This window comes from Octopus bimaculoides, chromosome 28, assembly GCF_046866305.1.
Source record: "Octopus bimaculoides isolate indiv1 chromosome 28, ASM4686630v1, whole genome shotgun sequence".
NCBI classification, from domain to species: Eukaryota; Metazoa; Mollusca; class Cephalopoda; order Octopoda; family Octopodidae; genus Octopus; species Octopus bimaculoides.
The window spans coordinates 9,501,764-9,519,500 of record NC_142955.1 but is presented as its reverse complement, the minus strand read 5'-3'; the positions used below and the strand labels follow the sequence as shown (position 1 = coordinate 9,519,500).

General features: G+C 34.0%; 1 protein-coding gene across 1 annotated transcript; it reads left to right on the top strand.

Annotated features, from left to right (window-relative positions):
* Positions 1–2,226: 2,226 nt before the first annotated feature.
* On the top strand, positions 2,227–14,261 carry LOC149130523 (uncharacterized). Its single transcript, XM_089343853.1, has 2 exons — positions 2,227–2,652; positions 10,740–14,261. The coding sequence occupies exon 2, from the start codon at positions 10,747–10,749 to the stop codon at positions 12,046–12,048; it is 1,302 nt and encodes a 433-aa protein (XP_089199979.1). The 5' UTR covers positions 2,227–2,652; positions 10,740–10,746; the 3' UTR covers positions 12,049–14,261.
* The last annotated feature ends 3,476 nt before the right edge of the window (positions 14,262–17,737 follow it).

Below are 17,737 nucleotides of genomic sequence, written 5' to 3'. Positions count from 1 at the left end.
TCTGAATTTACCTTCAAACGAGGAATAAAGTTTAAAATTAAAACCAATTTCTCTTGTTCCTCTGGGAACCTCATTTATGTCCTCACATCCGCAGGTTGCCAAAACTTCTATATCGGACAGACGAGCCTCCCGTTGCGTAGAAAAGTAGCAGTCCATAAAGAACAAATAAATCTCCCTCAATACCGCCAAATTCCACTCAGTGGCGACATAGACTCTTGCGCCAGAAACAAAAACCCTAAATTCATTATATTCCCTTTCTATCAATGTAAAGACAGAATCTCCACACAAGAAAGAATCAACAAGGAGAATCTTTTCATAGAGAAATTCCAACCATTTCTTAACACACAAACCCCTCTGTGACCTTATTTCTCTAGGAACAGACATAAACTTCCTGTTGAAAAAGAGTTCATAACTCCAACTAAAAAGATATGTCTCCCCTTACACACACTTCCTGTTTTGACACCACACTTCCTGCTTAACACAAACTTTTAGCCCCTTTTCTCTTTTTTTAAAACCAAACACAACTCTCAATTTCATGCATCCTTATTTTCCAACCATTATATACATGAATTACCATTGAACTTTAAAAGCTCAAAGACAATATAATGTATGGGTATATTTATTCTTTTATATATTATTTTTTTTTATATATTATTTTCTTCATTTTTTACTTCTTTATAAATAACATTTTCATTCTCCCTCTTCTTGAAAATTTGCTATGCAATGAAAGCCGGTTAGAAATCTTTATTAAAATATGCTTCCAGTCTAGCATTCTACCTTATTATTTTTCATTTTCATATATATATATATATATATATATATATATATGTGTGTGTGTGTGTGTGTGTGTGTGTGTGTGTGTGTGTGTGTGTGTGTGTGTGTGTAAAAATATGTGACACTTATTCAGTAGCCATGATAAAACTCTGAGTTTCGGATGCCAGGGTGGGAGCCCACGCCAACATCTCTTCAGTTATCTGGCCAAATTCCTGTGATTTCAGCATCTGAAACTCAGAGTTTTATCATGGCTACTGAATAAGTGTCACATATTTTTACAGATAAATTCCTCTATTTGCATAATATCGAGGTCTCTTTCTTTTGTTGTCCTTCCTGTCAAATATATACATATATATATATATATATATATATATATATATATATATATATATATATATATATATGTGTGTGTGTGTGTGTGTGTGTGTGTGTGTGTGTGTGTGTATATGTATATATATATATATATTATACAGTGCCGCAGCCTGGCTGCAGTCAAATGACTGAAATAAGTAAAAGATAACAAATATATATTTATCTAAATATATATGCTTGAATATATATTACATGGAAAAATGCGAGCAAGAGAAAAAATATTATTAAGATTATAAACCTGGAAAATTAAATGACAAGTTATTACAAAATATAATTTGTTTTTAAAATAAAAAAAAGTTAATTATACTTAAATCCAGTTGTTTGCCTTATATTTTTTTCATGCTACATCACCTCACAACTCTTTTTGTACAAATTTTTGTTGCCTTGAAACAAAACTACAAAATCCTTCATACTTTCTTCTATCATCGAAGCTAAGATAAATATATTTTGCTTTTAAAATATATTTTGCTTTTAAAACTTGATTGGAGGCGTTACTAACTCTCCTATAAGGTTGCTACAAATTTTGATGTAAACTTTTTCTACTAGACCAAACCCCAATTTTATATGCCAAAATGTAGCTAGGAACATGCCTCCTTCAAAAATGTTAACAGTTTTCAATTTGGTTAAGAACTGAAATAGCGACAAGCTCTGAAATATGTTGTATATGAGTAAATTGCAGCCTTAAGAATATTATTCAACTACTACTGTAGTATATATATATATATATATATATATATATATATATATATATATATATATATATATATATATATATATATATATATATATATATATGCATGTATATGTACTTATATAATGTATGGATGGATGGATGGATGGATGGATGGATGGATGGATGGATGGATGGATGGATGGATGTGAATTTAATCATTGCTAATGTGATTCATATATGAAAAGAAATAAGGGTGAAAAAAGAGAAAAATAAAAAGAGTGGTAGCGATACTGGAAAGGACGTCAACAGAGACTGATAAGGAGCGAGAGAGGGAAAGAAAGAGGAAGAGAGAGAGGAGCGAGAGGAAGGGAGGGCGGGAGCTAGGGAGAGTGGGTGGGAGAGAGGGAGGGAGAGAGAGAATGTAGAAGTGAGTTTGTGGAGGGATTGAGATCTGTTATTTACAGAGTGTCTTGTTATTTGAAATCACTAAACTATATAAGCGAGCTAATATATGCATACACACACACACACACACACTACAACGTACAAATACATACATATACACATCAATATACAAACACATGCATACGCACTACAACATACACACACTTACGTATTGCAACAGCTGCATACATTGATAACACTACAACATACATACATACATACATACGACTTACAGACGTTTAGTCAAACATACACAGACTCAACTAGGTAACGCCATTCCTTCCTTAATATTGTAAATATCATCGTTGCTGGAGTCACATTTTTACCGCTATTTCAGCTAACTGATTTCTAAAGATATTCCGGAATCTGAAACCCAATCACTAAAACAGGTAAATACTGATGCAATAATTATTTTGATTTATAGATTTTAACGAATCCTTGAAAATATATTAAAACCACTTTTTAACGTGACGGTAAACGCCCCAAACGAAATAACTCTGTTCCTATCTTTATATACTCTTTTACTTTTTTCACTCATTCGACTGCGGCCATGCTGGAGCACCGCCTTTAGTCGAGCAAATCGACCCCAGGACTTATTCTTTGGAAGCCTAGTACTTATTCTATCGGTCTCTTTTGCCGAACCGCTAGGTTACGGGGACGTAAACACACCAGCATCGGTTGTCGAGCGATGTTGGGGGGGACAAACACAGACACACAAGCATATACACACACATACATATATATATATATATATATATATATATATATACATATATATATATATATATATATATACGACAGGCTTCTTTCAGTTTCCGTCTACCAAATCCACTCACAAGGGTTTGGTCGGCCCGAGGATATAGTAGAAGACACTTGCCCAAGGTACCACACAGTGGGAATGAACCCAGAACCATGTGGTTGGTAAGCAAGCTACTTACCACACAGCCACTCCTGCGATCCAATCTTCAGTTGTAAATGTATATAATAAAGGTAATCTTTGTATCCAAACTTCTGATTATATAAAATAAAGGCAATTGTTATATTCAAACTTAATTTTTAATTGTATAAAATAAAAGCACTCTTTATATTCAAACTTAATTTCTGATTGTGTAAAATAAAGGCAATCTTTATATCGAAACTTAACTCGTGATTGTACATAAAAAAGGCAATCCCTATAATCAACTTAAGAGGCAATTTATATAACCGACTCGTGATTGTATATAATGAGGTCGATCTTTATATCCTACTTAATTTGTGATCGTATTTAATAAAAGCGACCCTTATAACCAACTTTAAATTACGCTTATGTTATAGCGTTTGTAACTCTATACATAAAAATAACCACAAACAAGAAAGTGTCGAACTGTCGTTTATTCTGTGTTAATCAAACTACAACGTGAAAGGGTGTACGATCCACCATTTAAGTTCGCTTCTCTTTTATCGGAGTGTAGGACCCCCACCACACACACACACACACACACACACACACACACACACACACATACACCGGATAAAACCCCTCAGAACAAAACCTCCTAAGTTAAAGTGCGAAAGTGGACAAAATCCTGTCATATTTTTGGTGGAGATATACAACAAGCACTCCAACTCCTCTTCCCCACCCACTTTTTAGGGATTTCGACAATAGAGATTCCGTTTCTGACAAAATAATTGGCATCAATTTTGATGATGACGATGATAATGATGAATGAGGTTGAGTTTGTTGCTTTGGAGATGGTAATTCTGGTTTTATTACTGGTCATAGTTACGGCGGTGTTGATGGTGATAATGATGATGATGATGATGATGATGATGATGAAGATGATGATGATGATGATGATGATGATGATGATGATGAAGATGATGATGATGATGATGATGATGATGATGATGATGATGATGATGATGATGATGATGATGCCTTCTCTTTTATGTTAAAATTCAGAAAATATGCACATTAGGTTGTAAAATCTTTTGTGGTCTGTTGTTTTATTCTACTTTACTTTATTATATGTATTTGTTTTCGATTGAATGTATTCTTGTCACAAACGCGGTTTTCAATTTTGTTTGCGTGTAATAAAAAAAAAAAAATCAAGAGACTTGGTTATTTCTGTCAGGGCTTAACTACTTTATGCGCTAGTTGAAAATCACCTACGAATGCTCAATAAGCGAACGAGTTTAAAAACTTGAAGAATATTGGTGTGAATTTGCGAGGGGTGGTGACGGAGGTGTTGATTGTTTTTTGTTTTTTTAAAGAATTGAAATTTTAGAAAAAATTTTTCCAGAAAACCCTGTGATATTGCTTCGAGCCCTTTGATCGTCTCTAATGAAACTGGCCCATGTCTAGACCGTCTCGAATGAAACTAGCCCATATCTATATCATCTCTTTCGAAACTGATGCAGCCTATGAAACCCACCACCTTAGCAATTTTCTAGACATCCTACTGAAACCCTTGCTGAAATACGTCAAAAGTTTCGTTAGAGACGATCTAGATATGCTTAAGCAGCTACCAAAAATAGCTAATGAAGGGGCATTATTGGTTTCCTTCGATGTTATTTGTTTTTACACTAATATCCCACATGACTATGGGATAGAAGCAATAAAATTTTGGCTAGAAAAGTACTCCGAAAAACTTCCGGAACACATAAACCAGGTTTTTATTACTGAATCATTAAAATTTATACTTCAGAACAACTATTTCCAATCTGATGATATCTATTATCGTTAAAAATGCGAAACTGCGATGGGAGCGAAAGCAGCCCCTGTTCTTGCGCACCTAATAATGGGATATTTTGAATTCACCAAGTATGAAGTGTCACTGCAAAAATATGGATATCCATTTCACCATTATATAGTGAGAACTGGAAAAAATATCTGGATGACTGCTTTATCATTTGAAATGAGATCATTGATAAACTTTTGGAATTCAAATCAATACTAATAATATCGAAGGAAATCAAACGAAATTTATACTGAATAAAACATATTATTCATGCAAATATTATACAAATTTGGAACACAAAACAATAAATGTTTTCAAAGATATGAACGAAATATTAATTTTTCAAACGGTACAAAAATATTTACACCCTAAAGGATTATTTGCTATATTCAATATTTGGCGTGACCATCCTTGCTTTCAATAACTGCATCAAGTCTTCTTAGCATAAAGTTTACTAAATTTCCGCATCTCCATTCATGTTGAATGTGATCTTTCAACCGTTTCACTGCAGGATCTTTTTCTTCTCAACCTTTCCTTTCAAAATCCCCACAGATGTTCTATTGGGTTTAAATCAGGTGACATGGTGGGCCAAGGCAATATCTTTATCTTTTTATGAAATAAAAACTTAGTCGTCATCTTTGAAGTGTGTTTAGTGTCATTATCATGTTGGAACATGGAATGTCTTCCTAATTCCTTGATGCTTTTCAACATTGATTTCTGCAATATGTCACAATAAAGCCTTAAATCCATTGTTCTCTCATTAAGTGTGAGTTCTTCTACACGATCCGCACTCTCGCATCCCCAAAGCATAACACTTCCGCCGCCGTGCTTCACGGCAGGCACAGTGCTTTGTTGCTATTATCTTCACTTGGTCGTCTTCATACTCGTTGAATACTATCTGACCAGCGAAATTGATTTTAATCTCACCAGAAAAATTAATTTTATCCCGAAACTTTTTCCCCTTACTCACATTGGTTTCGGCAAAAGAAAGACGACTCGATTTATGCCTGGCAGTGAGAAAAGGCTTCCCATAAGGAATGCATCCATGAAGACCACACTGGTTCAATCTTCAATGAACTCTTTGGGCAGATGCACTCCTTCCACTAACAGTAGACACTTCTTGAGTCAATGATGAAGCGGTACTACACCTGTCGTCCATCACGCAACGTTGAATGTGGCGAATATCACGAACAGTTAAAATAGAAGGACGACCTGGATGATGTCTATTGCTTAGCCGTCCAGTAGTTTTGTACTTCTGAATTTCTCTGGCCACTGTATTGACGTTAATATGCATTCGTTTGCTAATTAACTTGTATCTTACGCTATTCTTGTGCAAATAAAAAATAATTTTCTTTAAATCTCCAGACAATTCTTTCCCTTTTGGTGCCATTTCAATCACAACGAAGATTTTCACCACGATACACATATCAGAATTCCTGAAAAAGCAATAATAATGACCGCTGCAAAAATGCCAGAAGATATAATTTATTAGAATCGAAATTATCAGCAATATCTGATTTTAGCTAAAAAAAAAAAAAGTGGATAAAATATTGAACAAAGCAAATCCCCTTTCGGGTGTACATATATTTGTAACGTTTGAAAATTAATATTTCGTCCATATCTTCGAAAATGTTTCTTGTTTTGCGTTCCAAATTTGTATAATGTTTGAATGTCTAATATATTTTATTCAGTATAAATTTCGTTTGATTTTCTTCGATATTATCAGAGTAATGGCAATTTTACTGAAATTTTTTAGGGGTGCACATACTTCTGTAAGAAATACTGTATGTGTATATATATATATGTTATTTGTATTTGTGTAACATTCTCCATTTTTTCCGTCCTTGTTTCCGTACACATTCGCTGCTTTCTTCCAAGGAATCTAATGCTCTTAGCTTAGTTTTTCCTTGGGGTTGGCCAGATAATGCAAAGATAATCTGGAACTCGACTGAGGAAAGAAAACTTCGAATGATCCGTCCTTGTTTTCTTTGTATCGTCTATCGGGATGTTTTGTTGTCCCTTTTTTGTATCACCTTACTGTCTGGATTTTTTGCGTTCTTGTCCCATTTTGTATTATATATGTATATATATATATGAGTGGCTGTGTGGTAAGTAGCTTGCTTACCAACCACATGGTTCTGGGTTCAGTCCCACTGCGTGGCACCTTGGGCAAGTGTCTTCTACTACAGCCTCGGGCCGACTAAAGCCTTGTGAGTGGATTTGGTAGACGGAAACTGAAATAAGCCCGTCGTATATATATAAATATGTGTGTGTGTGTGTGTGTGTGTGTGTGTGTGTGTGTGTGTGTGTTTGTGTGTGTGTGTGTGTGTGTGTGTGTGTGTGTGTGTGTAGGTTTGTCCTCCCAACATCGCTTGACAACCGATGCTGGTGTGTTTACGTCCCCGTAACTTAGCGGTTCGGCAAAAGAGACCGATAGAATAAGTACTAGGCTTACAAAGAATAAGTCCTGGAGTCGATTTACTCGACTAAAAGGCGGTGCTCCAGCATGGGCGCAGTCAAATGACTGAAACAAGTAAAAGAGTAAAAGAGTAAAAAGAGTATCAATTGAATAAAGTTAAAACATGGTCTGGTTTTCACTTTTTTTATTATGGTATTTTAACATTAAGATATATTTTGTAATGTTCATTAAGTTCAATTAGCACTTTCATACCTTCGTAGCAATCATCCGATTTCAAAATGCATTTAACTTGTAGTTGAGTTCTTGACAACTGTAGTACCTCTTAGAACGTTCCAACAAGCTGGATTTTTGGAATACGGTTTTGACCAATCCGCAAATAGCTTAAGCGTTTGCCGGGTCTACTGATATTTTGTAATTTGTTTATATTCATATGTTAAAGATATTTTTAAATCCACATCATTAACTAGTTGTTATATTATTGATGTTATTTCCGTTCAGAGCAGGTTTGAACATTCTAATAAACCGTTTTTCTTTTATCTTCCTTCCAACTTAACTCGTGTCATGTAGTTTGTGGAAAGAAAAAATTAGAAACATTTTCTGACCACTATATGTTCGCTCAATGCATTTTCCTGTCAATTCTACATTATAGTTCCTCGCAATTCGGGTATTTAATGTAGTTGATCAAATTTCTGCTTTTGTAGTTCATAGTTGCATTTGTGAAAATCTGTCCATTTTCTGTTCTAATGGATCTACCAGTATGCATATATTGACACGTTCCACATCTATTATCATATTACACGTGAATACTGTAAATGTTTTATCGTGTTTGTTCATGTTGAATTTTGCCTTTGTTAATAGTTTCTTTTGGTTATATGGTTACCTTTTCCTTAAGATAAGTGTTGGATTAATTATTGTGTTTTTTAATCATTCAATATGTTTTATAATTGACAAATTTGTTTTAATGATGCTAAAATTGTTTTGGTGATGCGGATTGTGTGTTACCAGAAATTCACAAGAGAAATGAGCAGTATACAATTACCATTTCTTGACAGAATGGTAATTAAAAACTAGATTGTGCGATTGTGTGTTTCTAGAAATGATATTGTGTTCCATTGATGGGTTCGTCTTTTCTGTGCTGCCCTAAGTTGTCCTAGAAGTATCTCTTTTACTTGTTGCATGCTATTTTCTATTAGTAAGAGAAGATAATTTTGCTTGAGAAGAAATAAGTCGTCTATTTCTGGTATTTGGATCATTTCCTATTGCACAAATTTTCCTGGCTAGACAGTATGGGATATTGTGTTTTGTGTGTGTTGGGTGGTATGATTTGAAATTTAGGTACTGGTGTGTATTTCTACTTTTGTAATAAATATCAGTTGTGATTGTGGTGTTGCTTTTAATTACCATTCTATCAAGAAATGGTAATTGTGTGCTGCTCATTTCTCTTGTGAATTTCTGGTAACACACAATCTACATCTCCAAAACATTTTTAACATCATCAAAAGAAATTTGCCAATCATAAAACAAAGTAAAAATTCTTTTAGAAATAATAACTAATCAAACACTTATGTTAAGCATAACCTAAAGAAACTATTAATAAAGGCAAAATTCAACATGAACAAACAGGATAAAATATCCACAGTATCCAAGTGTAATGGTAGTATATGTGGAACGTGTCAATACATGCATACTGGTAGATCTATTAGAACAAAAAATGAACCGACTTTCGCAAATGCTGATATGAACTGCAAAAGTAGAAATTTGATCTACTGCATTAAATGCCCAAATTGTGAGGAACTATATATATAGGCGAGAAGGGAATGCATTATTAGAACGCTCACGAATCGACAGACAACAAATACGGAACACTAATGTTCGTCAAATTCCATTGAATGAACATATAGAAACATGTGGTCAGAAAATGTTTCTAATTTTTTTCTTTCCACAAACTACATGATACAAGCGAGGTTACAAGAAAGATAAAAGTAAAACGGTTTATTAAAATGTTCAAACCTGCTCTGCACGGTAATAACAACAGTTAATGTTGTGGATTAAAAAATAACTTTAACATATGAATATAAAATATCTTTAACATATGAATATAAACAAATTACACACTATCAGTAGACCGGCAAACCGACATTTAAGCTATTTGCGGATTGATCAAAACTGTATGCTAAACAATCAGCTTGTTGGAACGTTCTAAAAGGTACTACAGTTGTCAAGAACACTTAAATTCATTTTGTGAAATTCATCTACCAGTTAAATTCATTTTGAAATCTGATGATTACTACGAAGGTATGAAAGTGCTAATTGAACTTTAAAAAAATCACAAAATGTTTCTTTAATGTTAAAATACCATAATAAGAAATGTGAAAACCAGACCATGTTTTAACTTAATTCTACTGATATATTATTCCATACACATTCACACAAATTCGGAATATATATATATATGTGTGTGTGTGTGTGTGTGTGTATATATGTGTGTGTGTGTATACATATGTATGTATGTATGTGTACATGTGCGTGTGTGCACTTGCGTGTGTGCGTGTGTGTGTGCGTGCGTGCGTGCGTGCGTGCATGTATGTATATAAATACACAAATACAGGCATGGAAAGACAGTGAGAAATTTACAGCAGTTAAAATTCCAGTTTTTATCAACAGCTTCATTGATATCTCCTAGTCTAGAGAAATATGATGGAAACTAAGCCATCTATGACTGACATCATATTCAGTACACATAATCGCTAGTAGTACTTATATTCTTGCAAAATTTTGCTAGCAAAACTAGCAAAATGTTCAGTTCAAGTTGTATCCCACAACTGATATGGAACAACGTCTAGATTTTGCTAATTGCTGCATGTTGATGAACTTTCAACATTTTCGTTGTGTACTTTAGTAATGTGATATATACCATGTATACCAATTTTCTCTTCAGCCTAGAGTGTCTCATAATAAGAAGTAATTTCGGAGGAGATGAATCTCTCAACTAATTATTGTTAAATACATCTAAATCAGATATCACTGATACTTTCTAACATTTAGACACAAATATCATTTCCAACGTACATACTTATTGCTCATACGTTTACACCACAAAACTGATGAAACTTATTAGCATGTCATATATTTATTTATACAATATATAGTTATTAAGTGTTTATTTCTAATCATTATTCAAACATAATATTGTTTAGATGTTAATTTGACAACCCAATTCTCTGATAGAAATACAATTAAGTTTTGGTTTTGTATTTAAATTATGAAGTAAAAATCATTTCCTTCAAAATATGTATTTTCACAACACGCTAATTGTTTTCCTTATATTTTATTATAGATTCATCATGGAAGACCATACAGAAGATAACGTGACGACAACACTTAGGCCTCCGAAAACAGCTTTCTGTCACTCGATAACAAAATGTGATGAAGGAGTTTACAATAGAAAGTGCAGGGATTGGAGAGATGATAGTTCGAGGACAGAAACTTCACAAGAAGGACTTTCATATCAGTCAACAACAAACCAAAATGGAGACAAAAGACACCATAAAGTAATGAGAAGACGATATCTTTTAGACAAACGCATATGTTACACAAGTGCCAATGCATATGAATACAAAGTTAATATGTTGATAAATTCTCGGGAAAAAATATGTACTTTTCTAAAAAGTGTAGGAGTGGACAAAACTATTTTTATGCTAGATTTTACACAGAGATTAGAATTTCTGCAGCAAAGCATTAAGAAATATGATTGCAGGCAAGATATTATTACTTTTGGAAAAATTGAAACGTTTCTGGAACAATATATAAAAAAGAATATTTTACAACATAAACACAAGACCGTTGAGGCACCAAAAATTAAAAACGCATTCCGTCCTGTTTCTCCGGTTGTGTCCAAGCAAGCAGACATCGAACAATTTGATGAAAGCTCATGTAATTTAATATCCAGTATCGTTGTCATTCAAGGTGGGATACTAACGTATTCTCGTCATGGCAAGAGAATATGTTGTGTAGGAATAGATGGTGACAGAAATGATATCAATTGTCCATCTTCTGTCACTGATTTCACCAGAATCGGTGAAGAAACTGTTCTAGCCACCCTTCCTTTCCGTCAAATCATTCTTATTATCAGCCCGTCAAGTTGTAAAATAAAAACTTTTCCAATAGGTTTTTATAAGGTCTGTTACTTAGAACATTCTACATTTATAGGTGTAGAAATGTTTAATAAGACTATATACCTCACTGACTGGGATGATGATAGAATAACCAATCAGCTCATTGCAAAAGATGTCCCTACCGATATTGCTGTAGGACTGCAGAACAACATTTTAATATCGTTTGCCAATATTAATAGGGTTACTTCATACAATCTGGGTGGCCAGCAGTTATTTGAGGTATACACCAATTCGCTGGACATCCCAACGCACATCACCGTGTACCACAACCATTTTTATGTCCTCCAGGGACATATTATTTATAGGATTTCCTGTACAGGTGGTGTGTCACAGAGGGAAATTGGAACGAAATGTCAGCATATTTCGGTTGGTGCAAATACCATATTTTTGATTGATTACTTTGGTGTTCCTCGTACTATTAGAATGATATTTACAATATGTGTCAATGGCAGTCAAACACACTGGTTCTGATAAGTATCGACTGTTGACTTTAAAATTGGAATTTCCATTGTCGTTGATCACTTACCAGACGGGAAATAAATATCAATGTATTACTTTGTCAGATAATTTATTGGTGTGTGGTACACTTAGAGATAACCATACGTTGTATGTCGTTGATATTGATGAAATACATTCGATGGCGAATGTGATAAAACAAATAGACATACCTGAGATATTAACGAGGCACAGACAAGACAAAAAACATGTTATTAATAAAATCTATAATATTAAAGTGACCGCTAATGATACCATTATTGTTAACAATATTACATTTATCATTTTCTTCAACTATAATGGTGAATGTTTACATTCAGTTAGACACTACATGTGGTATGAAAGCCAAAATTGTAACTGGATGGCAATTGATGACAATTATTTGTACCTTCAGGATCACTGGGAATATCATAATATTGTGAATATCATAATACAGTGAATATCATAATATTGTGTGTTTGACTCAAACTGGGGAATACAACAGAATATTTTTAAATAATGGAATTTATAAAGCTATCTCATATTTCTCCTGTATAAACTGTAAAGGACCGAGGTTTGTTGGCAGTACCTGTTACTACAGCAACTACAATGATAGTAATAAATTATATGTTGAAGGTTTGTTTATCATTAATCGGGAAAGATTCACCGTTTCTCGTTTACAAACAGATGACTGTCCAGTTCAAGTAAAAGATGTTGATATCTCTGACGAGGGACACACTGTTGTGTGTGAAAAAATTAACAATGGCAATGTTAAAATATTAGATAGAGACGGGGAGCTGATATGTCACAGAGATCTTGGAACTTTAGTTGGTGGTGTGTGTTTTACAAAAGAAAGAGATATAATGGTCACAATTCCTAACAGAAGAGAAATATTTCAACTGAAGAAACAAGATTTAGTGAAATACAAAGTTTGGCAAAGCCGAGTGCCTTACGGTGTAATATGTAGAATAGTGGGAAACATTTACTGGTGTGTACATACTAACTTGACTGAATACCATTGCATAAAGATTGATGGTGACCAGCTGAATGTTCTTGAATCTATGTCGTTATTAAAAGTTGATTCTCGCCTTCATTTCCCTTCCATTACGTCTCAAACGAACAAAGAAATATTCAGCAATGAATTAATTAAATTGAAACACAATGCAGAAGATGGAGGAGAAAGAAGTAAATCAGGTAAAATAGTTGGTAAAGGTAGATTAAAGGTGAGATGTGGCAATTACATAGCGGAGAGTATGTCAGGAACTGATGAAATAACAGTGAGGAAACTGCCGTATAGAATGGCGATGGTTCCTCTTTCAATTCCTACATGGGATGAACCAGTAAATTATGATGACAATAACAGTAGAGACTACAGCAGCAAACTAATTAAGTTAGATGACAATGTCAGTGTGTTTATGTTTAGAGACACAGTCACAGTGATCACCACAGCTACAGGTGGTATACTTCAACATAAACTACTACTACAACAACCACTAGATATATGTCGGTGGACAGATGAAAGTTTCATAATCGTCGTTGGTACAAAACTGATGTTCTTCAAACGGGATCTCTCTCATTTAAAAACCATCAATACTGAAAAATATTACAACAGGGTTTATAAAAACAACGACAATCAACTTGTATGTGGTGGTGGTCAACATATTGGAGTCAAAACTAAACATGGGTGATACTTTAATTATACAGATGTAGTTGATATCGATGGTGGGACATGTAAATACAATCGTGAAGTGTGTTCTTGGGCGGTAGAAAAGGTGGGGGGATGGGGATAGAGTTTTTGGGGTCTTTTGATATTGTAGGAACCTCTGGAGGTGATGTTGTTTTTGTGAAATGGGAGGGTAAGCGGTGGTGGCGTGGTTTTGACTGTTGTGTCTGTTGGTACAGAGAACATTTGGTTAAGAAAATTAAACTTTCAGCCCATTTATATTATTTTAAGTACAGACCTCACTTAACTGCGCATGGTGAATATGTTTATATAACAGACAGATACAACAATATTTACCAAATACCTAGATATGATGAACATCGAAAACCTGGAGATATTGAGCCTTATTTACTCCTCAGTGGTGACGATAAGGAAGTTTACAAAGTTCTCGGTTTTGATGTCAGACAGTTCTTTCGTGGTTTTTGGAATTATCCCAATCTTTTGCTTTCATTCATTATGGGTGATAAATAAATATTTTCATAAAGAATTGCAGTTTGTTGTTGTTATTGTTACTGGTATTACCTGGAAATTAAATCAACATCACCTGCGTTGCAGACAAACAGTTATTTGTGTTGTAGCGAGTTTTGAACCATTGCACTAAGGTTACCCAACAAAGTCATTCGGAAATCCACACGGGACCATGTCGCTCTGCTCCGTGAGATGACTTCTCACCCTTCTACTTTTATTCAGCAAAAAAGTACTGGGTTGATTCATTCGACTAAAAATTCTTCAAGACGATAACCCAGCATGGCCACTTTCTAATGACTGAAACAAGTAAAAGATGAAAGATAAAAGATACTTGCGTCAGAGTTGGAAAAAGGTAGTGACTTTGGTTTGTAATGATCAATCATGCACACGTATCTTACATGTAGTAGTTCTTACGCTTTCTACTAACCCTGTCTTCAATAAATGCTCATAGTTATTAGGTTGTCTCACATGACAAGTCGTATTTGAAAAGTAACAATAAAATGTTTCAGAAGTGTTAGAAGAGAACTGATTTATTGAACCAAAGTATGATCCATGTTCATTTATGATGTTTACCCAACGTTTCTCTATGTCATGTATTCCATCTTTAAAAAAAACAATTCATCTTTTGCTGTGATAAACTGTCCGAATGGTTCAATTACCTCTTCTCTATTTAAGAATGTTTTATTGCTTATGAAAAGCTCAAAATACTTAAATAAGTGATGATCAGTCGGAGAGATATCAGGGAAATGGGGAGGATGTTGCAAAATCTCATAATTCAGGCTTTGCAACTTTTGGACCGTAGCTTGAGGAGTGTGAGGACGTGCTTTGTCATGGAGCAAAATTGGGTCATCTCTGTTCACTGGTCTGGGTTGCTTTTTCTTCAAATTCTCATGCATACAATCATTTCCTGGCAATACGATGTTGCTGTTACCGTTTTTCCTTGTTGCAAAAATGAATAATGAATAACTCCCTTCGCAGACTACCATACAGTGACCACTTACTTTTTTAGGGTGCAATGGTGGGTTCGGGTAGTTTCTAGGTGACTCTCCTACCTCTAATCACTGTCCTGTTCTCCTGCTGTTGTCAGAGTATCCATTTCTCATCACAAGTAATGATTTGATGCAAAAATGGTCTTTTTCCAGTCGAGAAAGTAATAAGGAACACACTTCGGGGCGTCTGTTTTTTTAATCTCGTTCAGTTGATGTGGAACAAACCTATCCGTTTTCTTGACTTTTCCAATTTTTTACAGGTGTCCAAAAACAGTTGTGCGAGATGTTTGGAGTTCTGATGGAAGTTTTCGAACCTTTGTTCTCGGATTTTGTTCAACTAAAGCATTTAATCCACCATGCCGAATAACTGATTTTGGCCTACCCATTGGCCTATTTTCAAGGCTATCATCCCCTGAACGAAAGCTTTGGAACCATCTCTGAACAGTTCTGATGTCAACAAAACCATTACTAAGAGCCCACTTGATAATCCGTAGAGCTTCTGCGGCAGAGTGACCCAGTTTGTACTCATACGAGAAAATCACTCAACATAGTTTGGTTGTCATCATTTTCATAAGGTCTGTGGGTACGAATTTTGTAAACTAATATTGTTAGGAAAGAAAAAAGTTAAGATTAAGTCCAAGGTATACATAATTTAGTTTTTAAATGACTGAAATAACAAGTAATTAAAAATGCGACATTACATGAGAAATGACCTATATAAATTATCTAACAAACTGAATTGCAGAAAATATAAATTATCTAACATACTGAATTGCAGAAGATATAAATTATCTAACAAACTGAATTGCAGAAAATATAAATTATCTAACATACTGAATTGCAGAAGATATAAATTATCTAACATACTGAATTGCAGAAGATATAAATTATCTAACATACTGAATTGCAGAAGATATAAATTATCTAACATACTGAATTGCAGAAGATATAAATTATCTAACAAACTGAATTGCAGAAGATATAAATTATCTAACAAACTAAATTGCAGAAGATATAAATTATCTAACAAACTAAATTGCAGAAGATATAAATTATCTAACAAACTAAATTGCAGAAGATATAAATTATCTAACAACTAAATTGCAGAAGATATAAATTATCTAACATACTGAATTGCAGAAGATATAAATTATCTAACAAACTGAATTGCAGAAGATATAAATTATCTAACATACTGAATTGCAGAAGATATAAATTATCTAACAAACTGAATTGCAGAAGATATAAATTATCTAACATACTGAATTGCAGAAGGTATAAATTATCTAACATACTGAATTGCAGAAGGTATAAATTATCTAACATACTGAATTGCAGAAGATATAAATTATCTAACAAACTAAATTGCAGAAGATATAAATTATCTAACAAACTAAATTGCAGAAGATATAAATTATCTAACAAACTGAATTGCAGAAGATATAAATTATCTAACATACTGAATTGCAGAAGATATAAATTATCTAACAAACTAAATTGCAGAAGATATAAATTATCTAACATACTGAATTGCAGAAGGTATAAATTATCTAACATACTGAATTGCAGAAGGTATAAATTATCTAACATACTGAATTGCAGAAGATATAAATTATCTAACAAACTAAATTGCAGAAGATATAAATTATCTAACAAACTAAATTGCAGAAGATATAAATTATCTAACAAACTGAATTGCAGAAGATATAAATTATCTAACATACTGAATTGCAGAAGATATAAATTATCTAACAAACTAAATTGCAGAAGATATAAATTATCTAACATACTGAATTGCAGAAGACTTTCAAGGATTTCCTTGTTATTTCATGGCTATTTTCCATTAGATCAACTATTTGTATTCATATAAATGCAAACGTTCCGGGTTAACAAAATTATCTGAAAATTCAAATATTAGTGTTGTCATTCTTGCCTTTACAAGCAGCCTACTTAATACTGTATACTTCCAACGGTATTATAATGATGACCGCAGACGACAAAAGAAAAATACCCGTGGATGTCTTTATACTAAAATGTTAACTCCAACGTCTTTGTCAGCTGAATGTTACTCCTAACTTGGTGACCTGCCTTCTCTATTGTTCGCATCAAACGTTCAACAGATGCTAGAGCCAGAAGTCATTTCCACGAGCCATTCCCACACTGATGAAATTCCAGCCGATCATATAGCAACAGTAAATAACTGTGACTGCTATTTCTAGCCAGTTTTCGGCATTTTCAATAATCCTTTTTCTTTTACAGCAATAGATAGTATTTTGAAGCATATTTGACTTGTTGTTATCACAGTTTCGTGGAGGCGCAATGGCCCAGTGGTTAGGGCAGCGGACTCGCGGTCATAGGATCGCAGTTTCGATTCCCAGACCAGGCGATGTGAGTGTTTATTGAGCGAAAACACCTAAAGCTCCACGAGGCTCCGGCAGGGGATGGTGGCGAACCCTGCTGTACTCTTTCACCACAACTTTCTCTCACTCTTACTTCCTGTTTCTGT

Excerpts from the sequence above, each read along its gene's own strand:
- LOC149130523 (XM_089343853.1), top strand. The coding sequence starts at position 10,747 with ATGGAAGACCATACAGAAGATAACGTGACGACAACACTTAGGCCTCCG.